Here is a 12,245-nt window from a genome sequence, read left to right as displayed (position 1 = left end):
ATCCCTCATATTTGTGATTCGCTGCTTAAATCGACTGATATGTCCTAAAGAGCTAACACATTAATCAACGTCACTCTTGTGTCGAATGATACATCAATGGCTCCCCCGGGGGAGGTGAGTTTCAAGAAGACCTTGTATATAACATGTTATCTCCAGGCTGGTCAGATATGTTGATTGCAAGGGAATATAATAAAATGCTAGTTAGTTTAATGAAACCACAGAAATGTTTCTTCAAGTAACTTAAAAGCTTATATTAAAGGTGATACACGTGTCAAAACGATGAAAGTTCTCAATTCGTCTTCTGTGACCAGACCCTTTCTATTCTACCAGCTCTACTTTGAAGGTAAGACGACAGACAGGAAACTAGAAAAACGTACACAACAACCGAATCACCTGTCGTTACACCAATTATAGAGTTGTTGCTTTGAACCTACATGTATTTGTACAGCTTTGTCGAGAGAGAAAAGATCTGATTTGTAAGCCTTAGTTTTATTGCGCAGGCGCCTGGACTACAAAAGCGTTTTCTTGTCAGAACTTTCAATGGTTTTCAGAGACTACAAATTCGTTAACTACCACTTGATAGTAGTTTGGTCGGCTACTTGGCTACCCACTTCACAAAGTGGTTCAAAATGTTGACGCTCATGATGACGAGTGCATTGCTCTTTGGAGTTATCCACGGCGATGTTGACTGTGGAAACCTCGATCCCGGTCCGTTCACGGGAGAAGCAACCTTTTTTGACGCCGACACCGCGATTACCGGACAAGGCAAATGCACGCTCACTGCAGACGATAAAATGGTAGCAGGTATTGCTCAGGCCAGTTTCCAAAACTCCCAGGTAAGATGCGTCGAAGATCATTGATCAGAATTCACCTGGTGACAAGTTATAGTGTGCTGATCTAGTATTGCGGTGAATGTGCAGAAAACTATTGTGTGTTTCGAGAAATGCAAAAGACGAATGTGGGGAACGTATTGTTTTCCTGTCTCGCGGTTTTTCTGTCTTGTGTCCAGGATCACACTTTGCTTTGATAACATTCATGTTAGTGCAATACGCGTAAAGTGAAGGGTGATAGGTTTGTAAGATGCGCTTGTGGGCGCAACGGTAAATCATTGAGCAAAAACGCGCCTCGCACTCGTAAAGATGACGTCACAGATTTCTTCTTTGACAGTGAATAATGATATTAATCATCTATAACACCATTAAAATGACACAGCTACTGACACTAACACCGTCTTAAATCTACAGACATTGAAGATAGTTGCGCTAACAGGTCTAATTTCTGCTGTTTCTGTATCGAGGCTGGCGAAGGGCACTGTGATCGATACACGCTTTGATCTTGCGCAGCTTTGATCTTGCGAAAAATAATAGGACACATAGGAGTGTCTATTTTCTTCAAGAACACTTTGATTTGGGGTTAATCACTTACACGTTGATATTCATTTGCATTCATCATGAAAAAAATGGGACATGACAACAGATGAAAGGTTCAGGAATCGCTTGATGTTTTTGTTCAGCCCAGTACATCAGTAGATACCGAGGATTTCTTCTGTCTTCCTGATCAGCGGAAACATTGAATCCTAAACGAGCTCAACTACAATTACCACCCACTGACGGATATCTCAATGTATTGTTTGTTTGTTTATGTTTTTTTACAAGGTAACATTCTTGTAGCCTGAGGTTACGTTCATTATTGACGCACATATTTTGACAAAACACTGCAGTGCTGTCGCTCGGACGCTTTGTTGAGCATAACGATTTACTGAACCTGGCCTTTGGTGCTTATGGCAAATTAGGTACTTTGGGAATGGCTTTACGGGTGTCATTACAACGCGATACAATGACATTACTGTGAGTTGCGCGTCACAGTGACCCAGATCGACAAGGTTTACGATAGAATTTCTCGGTTCAGGTGGCAAACCAGAGCCGTGGCGGTACCTGATGAAACTTGTTAATCAAAACTTCATAAACATTCTTGATAATTTTCACCGTTATTGTTGGGCTGGTGTCAGATTATCTTTGGCGGCTCCACTGAACCAGTAACCGTGCGTTTACAGAAGCCTAGTTTTAATGAAATGCCCTAAAACGATCCTAACATTTATCTTAATCTGTCGGACATGTTCCTGGTAGGTCCTAGTTTTACAAGGAAGAAAGACCAGGGAATCATAACAATAATTGTGTTCGATAACATCTACCACGGCTTCATTCAAGGACATCGAGGAGATCACTGATTGATTAGAATCTTCATTGACACATACCAGACAAGCGACTAGACAAGTCTCTTAGAATCTGAAAGACGTATTTTACACTGTCAATGGCGTCAGAAGAATGTAAGGTCCATCATCGGTGATGGAAGTTTGTCTGAAAGTGTTTTGTGCACTAAAAGTACAATCAGCAGGAAATACCTTTTCATTGAGACATCCCGTAATATCCGTGTAGATCTAATTAAGACGAAAACGTTAATTTAAAAACACAATATTATTGAAATTGTTAACGTAGAATAGCAAGAAAATAGTTTTGTCAGTGAGTGATAAACTGTCACCGACGTACTATACGTCAGTGCTGATACGTCAGAAGTAGTCGCTGACGTAGTATACATCAACTCTGAATGCTCTATATAGTTTACGTCTGAAAACTTAAATGCTTCGTCTCAAGGGAGTGTTTGACGTCTGCGTCCCGTAAATGCATCTTTTATGATGTTAAAAGTACTATTTTGTTCCGTATGTTTTCAAGAACAGACGACTTCAATACTTTTTGTTTTTATTGTTGATGATTCTAATCCTAGCTCAATAAGCTCTATAGAGCATGCTGCATGTTACAGAAGTCATCACCACTCATTAGCGTTGTCATAATAACACCTTTGGTGGTTAATCTGAATGTTACGTTGTGAAACTGGCTGGTTCCCCACTGAAATGTTCATCGTCGTATACAAGAGGTCTCAGCCACTTAGTTTCGTAATACTGAGTTTGCGCGTTGTCTTGAATTTGCTGCAATTATATCATGAACGAAAAGTGCTCTCTCTCTCTCTCTCTCTCTCTCTCTCTCTCTCTCTCTCTCTCTCTCTCTCTCTCTCTCTGGCATTGTTTTTCAAAATACAGTGACGCTGTAATCATCTTAAGCATCGTAAATATTTAATTCACAAAGACAAAATCCTCGGATATATTGTGTTATGAAGGTCAGATTTCTCTCAATCGCTCAGCAAACAGAATGTTGTCAAAGTAAAGACCATGTCGTTGACATGTCGCCTCGGGCTAGCAGCGTGCTTTTGGGTGTCAAAGTTATTCACAGCTCTCCTCCATTGTGATAAGGAATTCAACACCAGAAAACACCAGTAATTAGAGGGAACATATGTTAAGCAATATAATTTGCCCGAAGCTGTATCTGTACACATCCTTAACGCGACACGTCAAAGCATAAGCCTCGGGGTATATCTGGCGTCTGGCAAGGATTATCAACGAGTGGCAGGTACTTTGACCAGTGGCAGGTACTTTGACCAGTGGCAGGTTCTTTGACCAGTGGCAGGTACTTTGACCAGTGGCAGGTACTTTGACCAATGGCAGGTACTTTGACCAGTGGCAGGTACTTTGACCAGTGGCAGGTACTTTGACCAGTGGCAGGTACTTTGACCAGTGGCAGGTACTTTGACCAGTGGCAGGTACTTTGACCAGTGGCAGGTACTTTGACCAGTGGCAGGTACTTTGACCAGTGGCAGGTTCTTTGACCAGTGGCAGGTTCTTTGACCAGTGGCAGGTACTTTGACCAGTGGCAGGTACTTTGACCAGTGGCAGGTTCTTTGACCAGTGGCAGGTTCTTTGACCAGTGGCAGGTACTTTGACCAGTGGCAGGTACTTTGTCCAGTGGCAGGTACTTTGACCAGTGGCAGGTACTTTGACCAGTGGCAGGTTCTTTGACCAGTGGCAGGTACTTTGACCAGTGGCAGGTACTTTGACCAGTGGCAGGTTCTTTGACCAGTGGCAGGTTCTTTGACCAGTGGCAGGTTCTTTGTCCAGTGGCAGGTACTTTGACCAGTGGCAGGTACTTTGACCAGTGCAGGTTCTTTGACCAGTGGCAGGTTCTTTGACCAGTGGCAGGTTCTTTGTCCAGTGGCAGGTACTTTGACCAGTGGCAGGTACTTTGACCAGTGGCAGGTTCTTTGACCAGTGGCAGGTACTTTGACCAGTGGCAGGTACTTTGACCAGTGGCAGGTACTTTGACCAGTGGCAGGTACTTTGACCAGTGGCAGGTTCTTTGACCAGTGGCAGGTTCTTTGACCAGTGGCAGGTACTTTGACCAGTGGCAGGTTCTTTGACCAGTGGCAGGTACTTTGACCAGTGGCAGGTTCTTTGACCAGTGGCAGGTACTTTGACCAGTGGCAGGTTCTTTGACCAGTGGCAGGTTCTTTGACCAGTGGCAGGTACTTTGACCAGTGGCAGGTACTTTGACCAGTGGCAGGTTCTTTGACCAGTGGCAGGTACTTTGACCAGTGGCAGGTACTTTGACCAGTGGCAGGTTCTTTGACCAGTGGCAGGTACTTTGACCAGTGGCAGGTTCTTTGACCAATGGTAGGTACTTGCGACGAAAGAGTAAATCATTGAACGGCAAAGCATATCAGTACCTCACCAGTGTTGTTAGACTTATCTTCAGCACACATTCATTGACAAACACTATGTCACATAAAGAAACTATTCAGTCATACGGATGACAACAACGTAGAAGCATCGACCCTAAGTGTCTATGGTAGAAGTGAAAAATCAAAAGCGATTTGTCTACATCCCTGAACCAGGATACAATAAAACAAAAGTAGCGTTAACTAATATTCAAAATCGATAGAGCTCCATGCATGCATGACATGTATGTATGTGTGTTACATACATACATACATACATACATACATACATACATACATACATACATACATGCATACATACATACATGCATGCATGCATGCATGCATGCATGCATGCATGCATGCATACATACATACATACATACATACATACATACATACATACATACATACATACATACATACATACATACATACATACATACATACATACATACATACATACATACATACATACATACATACATACATACATGAAAAGCACAACATTTATATAGTCATGCAAATCATAAACCAGTCCATCAATCAATCCGTTTGGATATTAATTGATATATATATTCCTATCTTAAACAGGTTTGCGGTGAATGTATCGATGTTACCGGGCCGAGCGGCAACACGGTTAGTGGCATTAAGGTTATCGATGAATGCAGCGGCTGTTCGCAAGATGGTGTCAATCTGAGTGAAGAGGTCTTCGCCATGTTGGCAGATGTCAATCTTGGTATCATAAGCGTCACGTGGTCGGTCGTCATGTGCTCTGTGACTGGCAATATAAGATACAGGGTAAGCAGTAGCGAAACTGTACATAACTTGCATAGCATGCAGTCTTCAACAAAACACAGCCGAATAGACCGTTTCCTGGTTATCCCATAATGCATTGCTGTTGATGTATCATCCAGTTTACATACTCAAAACAACAAAAACGCACTGACTTTGTGTTTTACAACGGATGGTTATACAAGAATGACACAAATTTACAATGCCAAAAAATGCCTCGTGTATTATGTATCCATCGGCTTCGAAAATATAGGTCAGGGTGTAACCTGCCTCAGTGTTCTATGAGTAACGTACCCTGCGTACACCCTACCGCTAAAAAGTTATAAGACTTATGAGTAACGTTCGCTTTGTATACTCTAGCGCGCACTGCATCATGGGACCAGTAAAAAGAACTTTTGAACAAAATCGCTTTCTTCAATTGCAAAAGCACTGCTAGGGCGTCAGGAGCGGACACCTTAGCTTTTTTGATAAGATTTCGGAATACAGTGACATGCTTATTTCACCCGCGTTTTTCTTTCCTTGATGATTCGGTCAGTTATCTTCTGATATCTTCAGATTTGCACATACATCTGAGGCATCTAAGCTGCATGTACGTATGTTATGTTTGTAAACGTTGCTGTCTCTGAAGATAATTCACTATAAAATGATGATTGTACTTGCGTTGCTTTTTTAATAGAAATATATCTATTTCCAATGTTTGACTGTTGAAAACGAACTAAAAGTAACTGTAGATTGTATTACTCGCTCAGAGTACAACGCTGAAATATTCGAGCTCTTCAATCGTAAGGACTACAATTTTGATAATACGTCTTCCAGAAAATATGTACACTTCTGTCTTCTACGCCCTTAAATATGTTAAAACACTTTATGAACAACGTCTTGTGTATAATATGCAGTGATATCGTTAACAAATGAACTACAGTTCGGATAAAAAAAATTCAACAAAACCATCGGTTATTACAAACACTCAGGATGCATCGACAAGTTAAGCATTATGCCGTAAATTTTGCGACAGGACAGAAATTATAGAAAAATACGTCACACGTTGCAGCTAATTGGGTTTAAACTTATAACATGATATTCTCACCAGCTGTTTTGCAATAACTTATAAGTAATTGTATGTTTCTTCTCATTTCGCGACCAGTTCAAAGATGGGAGCTCACAATATTGGTTCGCCATACAGGCTTCAAATATCCGATATCCAATTAGCCAGATGCAGCTCCAAAAATCGGGTACAAGTTCCTGGATCGATCTAGAAAGGCAAGACTACAACTTTTTCCTGAAGCCGAATTCAGAAGGCGCAATTGCCGCCCCGTTTGATATCAAGTTGACGTCGACAAACGGGTTCGTAGTGCAAGAAACCATCGACACAATTTACAGCAGCGAATCGCAGTACATTGAAGGAACCAGTCAATTCACTTCCTGCAGCTCAGATAGCACCGTAACTACACTGGTAACCAGCTCTTCGTTGCCAGCGTCAAGCGATAGCCCTGGCGGTAGCGTCACTGCAACTGAAGCCATTACCGTTACTACCATGGTTGCAACTCCTCAAGACGTGTCAAGCGATGGAGGCAAGACTGAGCCAACAACACGAGGTACCTCATTTTTAGTGCAAATAGTGCAAATCTAGGCATTTTCTAGCTAAAGCAAGTGGGCGCATTGGGAATACACGGTATTCTTGAACTGAAACTCTGATATTTTCATCAAAAATAAAAGTCGTATTGCTTCATATACTGGCATCAATGTCACGTTATTATTCAATTTATCCTTGGGGTACGTTTCCCTTAATTAGACCATAGTAAGTTGTTTTGCGTATATTCAAAGTTCTGGAAGGTAGGCAAGTAAGCTTAGTAGGGTACCGTTATACATCAGCAAACGGTTACATCAATGCTTGTGATATGACTGCTGTAAGGATCGTTGAAGTATGTAGCTGCAATGTAAAAGTAATGGCTTGGTTTTGTGACAGAAAATAGCCCACAATGGAAAACTCCGAAAGAAAGTTTGTTGGCTTTTTTCTTGAAAAACTCGGAAACCCTGCGCGCACGCAAAACAAAGAATTTACTCTATTTTTAGCATTACTATTAAACACATCAAAACAAACGTTAGTTCCATAAAGATGATTGAATAAACTGTTTTACATAAATTTTTCGTCGTTTTACTTCATCTTCATCTAACTACTCTGTTTCTTATTTACTAATTCTAGATGTCACCGGAGCTGACGTAACGACGCAGGATGACGAAAGCTGTCTCCTTGACGACCAGGTGCATCATGGGGAAGGTACATACTACTTGGAAGCCCCGCAGGCAGCCAATGGTCTTGGGACGTGTATGTTGAACACAAACGGTGACCTAATGGTCGGTGCAATGGCCATCTCCTCGTGGCAAAATTCACAGGTTAGGTCAAATGCCGTCATTATTGAATTTTCAAATAAACTAGCCATTAAATATTATTAGGTTTCTGTCCGATTTCGTCGTTCATTCCCGAAAACGTTTGTAAATAGATTTTCGATTAGTTAATTGTACAAAAGCTAATACTAGTATGCTGGAAAAGTTTTGAGTACATTTAAACTTTGCGACAAACATGGGAAATGGTGTGTAATTATTGTAAGAGTTACATGTTGGCTTTGTCAAAATTGTCTGTGAAAGTAACGATAACATTATAAGGAAAAAAGATGAAAGCCTTTATTTTAAACCATCCTCAATGACTGTTCCAAGAACAACTTGTTTTCGATTTATGTAACAATGCAATATTTTAACGAGTAGATATTTTCTTGGCCAATACGGAAGGTCTCGTATATAGCTGTTGGTAGATTGTAAGTATTCATAGCAACCTGGGGAGGCTGAACCAACACCTATTCTTTAGCTGATTGGCTATTTCAAATTTTTCACAGAAGTAAATGATATTCAGCTTCCGATACGCTACACATTGAAAAAAATCGTAAAAAATTTACACACACGTCTCAGCGGTTATTTATCTATCCGTAATACCATCATCTGCTTTGCCATTGTTGCTTCAATAAACACAATTGAAAGGCAAGACACGATATTTTTTCAGTCATGCTTTAATACATTGATTCAAAATAGGTTTGCGGAGAATGCGTGGAAGTGACAGGTCCAGATGGTGACGTCATCCACATTCAGATCATCGATCAGTGTCCTACATGTCCGGGTTCCGGTGACATTGACTTCAGCGAAGAGGCCTTTGAACTCCTGGCACCGAAGGAGGCTGGCAGAATCGACATCAGCTGGCGAGTGGTGGAGTGTCCAGTCACTGGTAACTTCAAGTACAAGTTCAAGGACGGAAGTACCCAGTGGTGGTTCGGTATCCAAGTGAACAACCATCGTTATCCTGTCAGCCGTATTCAACTCAAGAAATCTGAGCAAAGCGACTGGATCGACTTGGAGAGGACCTACTACAACTTCTTCTTGAAACCAAACTGGGAAGCAACAATTGATGTACCGTTCGACATAAGAGTGACATCGACCAATGGGTTTGCCGTTGAGGACACTATCAGCCGGTTTTTAAGCAGCGAATCACAGCTACTTGAGGGATCTACTCAATTCCCAGCATGCAATGGACAGGTTACACCCGGCGACATCGGTAAGAAATGCTGTCTGAGAGTACTGCTCCCCTCTTCTATCACCTGATTTTTAGTCGATAAAATTCATCGTTCGATGGATTTCCGATTATTTTTGCTGTGTTTGTCACATTAAATTTCATATTCCATTCCTAAAATCATGTTGAAATGCCAATCATCAATCATTTCCATTGGCTGAATTTTACTCCGATGCGGTTTTGCATGAAAGGCTTATACTTTGTGTTATTGCCTCGAGGCTGATACTTTGTGTTATTGCCCCTACGCTGATACTTTGTGTTCTCGCCTCGAGGCCGATACTTTATGTTATAGACTAGAGGCTGATACTTTCTGTTATTGCCCCTAGGCTGAAGGTTACCTATCGAGAATATATATTTTTCCACGATCGAATGATTTACCTGTTTACTTTCTACCAAAGACCATTGATTTTCGAATATACTGGTTTTCATTCTATTTGTAGTCATATCTTGAAAAAGAGCCATTAGAAAACGCACCTGCTCTGTTCAATTGCTTTGTCTGAAGAGTTTGACAAACTTTTAACATCCACTTGTGATCGAAAACATCAAACAGCAACCTTTGATTCTTTAATTTCACGAGTGAGAATTCAAAACCTCTGACGATTGCGTGTCAGTTTTCACGTTGATAACATTCGATGCACACAATTATCTATTAAAGTCACGCCGAGCGAGGAAGAAGGAACCGTGACGACACCGCCTGAAGGCGAAGGGTTCGAAGAAATAAAGGAGGAATCGGCGGATGTTTGTTACGTTGACTCTCAAGTCCATACTGGTCAAGGGACGTATTACCTTGGTGCGCCGCAAGCCGCTGCTGGTAGTGGCACGTGTATGATGAACACCGGGGGAAATCTCATGGTCGGAGCTATGGCAGTTGGATCATGGGAAAATTCCGAGGTAATATTCGTTTTAATTGAGATCTGTGGTTTACATAACATGCCCAGCTTCACCCTACTTTTTTGGCCTTTGTGTTGCAAAAATCATAAGACTATCACTTCAGGCAAAATCAGGATAGATTTCAAACAAGACGGCACTTAACATCTCTCTCTCTCTCTCTCTCTCTCTCTCTCTCTCTCTCTCTCTCTCTCTCTCTCTCTCTCATATGCAGGCATGTGGGAAGTGCATTGAAGTTACAGGGCCATATGGTGACGTCGTCCATATTATAATAGTCGACCAGTGTCCCTCCTGTGCCTATGACGACATCGACTTGAGTCTTGAAGCTTTCGAAAAGCTTGCCGATATCTCTGAAGGAAGAATTCAAATAACTTGGAAGGTCATAGAATGTCCATTCACGCGGCAAGTGAACTACAAGTTCAAAGAGGGCAGTACCAAGTGGTGGTTCGGCATTCAAGTTGTGTTTCACCGCGTTGCTGTTGAATCTGTTGCCATCAGGCCTGCCGGTGAAGCCTCCTGGACTGATCTATCTCGATCGACCTACAATTTCTTTCTCAAAAACCAGGGTATTGTCGATGTTCCATTTGATATCTGCATTACGTCATCAACTGGAGAGGTCCTTGAAGACACAATTACGTACTTTCCATCCTCTCTGTCAGATCTCCACCCCGGACAAGTGCAGTTTACGACGTCGTGCGAGGGAGCTGATCTGTACGATGAAGACGACTACAACACCGGAACGACGATAATTTTATCTCATTTTATTCAACTGATCGCTTTTGGTGTGTTTTTGCTATCATCGATAAAGCTTGCATAATTTACGTCGTAGTAACCAAGTTAAAGCATCGTACATAAGCAAATCCAGGAAAAACTGTGCAATTGTGACTTTCCTTTAGCATCTTTTATACGAAACAGAACCCCGCAAGCCTGAACCTACATTTTGACAGGCGTGCTCGGTATATTCCTTGTCGCATAAAGTTTGACAAAATTGTCATTACTTTTATTCTAGAAGAAAGTACATAAATTTTCTCCTAAATTGTGTTTAAAACCGTTATATTAATCCTGCAGACGCGACGCATCGTGTACAATAAGCACACTGTTATCGTTGACAAATAAGTTTTGTCCAGACTAGAATTCCATTGTATACAATAAAAATTGGACATCACAAACACAGGCTGAACATGCATTGACGTGTTGAACAATTGGCGTTTATTCCCACGTGACTGTTGGTGTAGAAAAGTCACGTGACTTTACAAACATAACAAAATATATAAGAAATACGTTCAAAGTTAATTCTTCTTGAACTTCACCAATTACTTTTCAAAGATAAAAAGGATATGACAGCGATAACAAAAACTTTTGGATTATAAGACATAAATACAATCCGCGTCGAAGCTTAGAGAGCATAAATAAAAAGGCATTTACATAAAAATTTGGATGACATTAATTTCCGAGTGTATATGCGTTAAGTATATTATTATACAAACAGGACAAATGATTTGTTGCAAAATCAGATAGGTACATTATATGGACGGTTAGGCAACATCCATTTTTGTAGATTGGTAACTGACTGCGAACAAAACGCATCACACTGATGATACATACCTGTACACAATTTTTTGAGGCTTCAATGTCTTTTTTATGTTTGCGTCACGAACTGAAAGTTTGTCGATGCTTTGGTTCAGTGTTCAGTATGCCATCCAATATTTAATCAGTGTTGATGACGACGTTATTTTGTATCAACAGATGAATAAAACTTGAAACGACAAGAAAATTTGATCTGCATAGTGTCTGAATCATACCAAATTGATATGTTTGATGCTACATCGTGTCTCAATCATACATCATTGACGTGTTTGATCTACATCGTGTCTAAATCATACATCATTGATGTGTTTGATGCTACATCGTGTCTCAATCATACATCATTGATGTGTTTGATCTACATCGTGTCTAAATCATACATCATTGACGTGTTTGATCTACATCGTGTCTAAATCATACATCATTGACGTGTTTGATCTACATCGTGTCTCAATCATACATCACTGATGTGTTTGATCTACATTGTGTCTAAATCATACATCATTGATGTGTTTGATGCTACATCGTGTCTAAATCATACATCATTGATGTGTTTGATGCTACATCGTGTCTCAATCATACATCATTGACGTGTTTGATCTACATCGTGTCTAAATCATACATCATTGATGTGTTTGATGCTACATCGTGTCTAAATCATACATCATTGACGTGTTTGATGCTACATTGTGTCTCAATCATACATTGATGTGTTTGATCTACATTGTGTCTAAATCATACACATCGATGTTTGATGCTA

The 12,245-nt window shown here is 40.8% G+C and overlaps 1 protein-coding gene across 1 annotated transcript; it reads left to right on the top strand.

The window, feature by feature from the left end:
• The first annotated feature begins 512 nt into the window (after window positions 1-512).
• On the top strand, window positions 513-11,662 carry LOC139141116 (uncharacterized). The gene is made up of 7 exons (XM_070710702.1): window positions 513-836; window positions 5,197-5,403; window positions 6,542-6,992; window positions 7,601-7,791; window positions 8,482-8,998; window positions 9,669-9,904; window positions 10,116-11,662. The coding sequence occupies exons 1-7, from the start codon at window positions 630-632 to the stop codon at window positions 10,716-10,718; spliced, it is 2,412 nt and encodes an 803-aa protein (XP_070566803.1). The 5' UTR covers window positions 513-629; the 3' UTR covers window positions 10,719-11,662.
• The last annotated feature ends 583 nt before the right edge of the window (window positions 11,663-12,245 follow it).

This window comes from Ptychodera flava, chromosome 9 (assembly GCF_041260155.1).
Source record: "Ptychodera flava strain L36383 chromosome 9, AS_Pfla_20210202, whole genome shotgun sequence".
Classification (NCBI taxonomy): domain Eukaryota; kingdom Metazoa; phylum Hemichordata; class Enteropneusta; family Ptychoderidae; genus Ptychodera; species Ptychodera flava.
Note: the sequence above shows the minus strand (reverse complement) of the source record. Positions and strands in the feature narration are given on the sequence as shown.

Coding starts and splice junctions, on each gene's coding strand:
- LOC139141116 (XM_070710702.1), top strand. CDS start 630: ATGTTGACGCTCATGATGACGAGTGCATTGCTCTTTGGAGTTATCCAC. Junction 837..5,196: donor CCAGTTTCCAAAACTCCCAG/GTAAGATGCGTC, acceptor TATCTTAAACAG/GTTTGCGGTGAATGTATCGA. Junction 7,792..8,481: donor CCTCGTGGCAAAATTCACAG/GTTAGGTCAAAT, acceptor GATTCAAAATAG/GTTTGCGGAGAATGCGTGGA.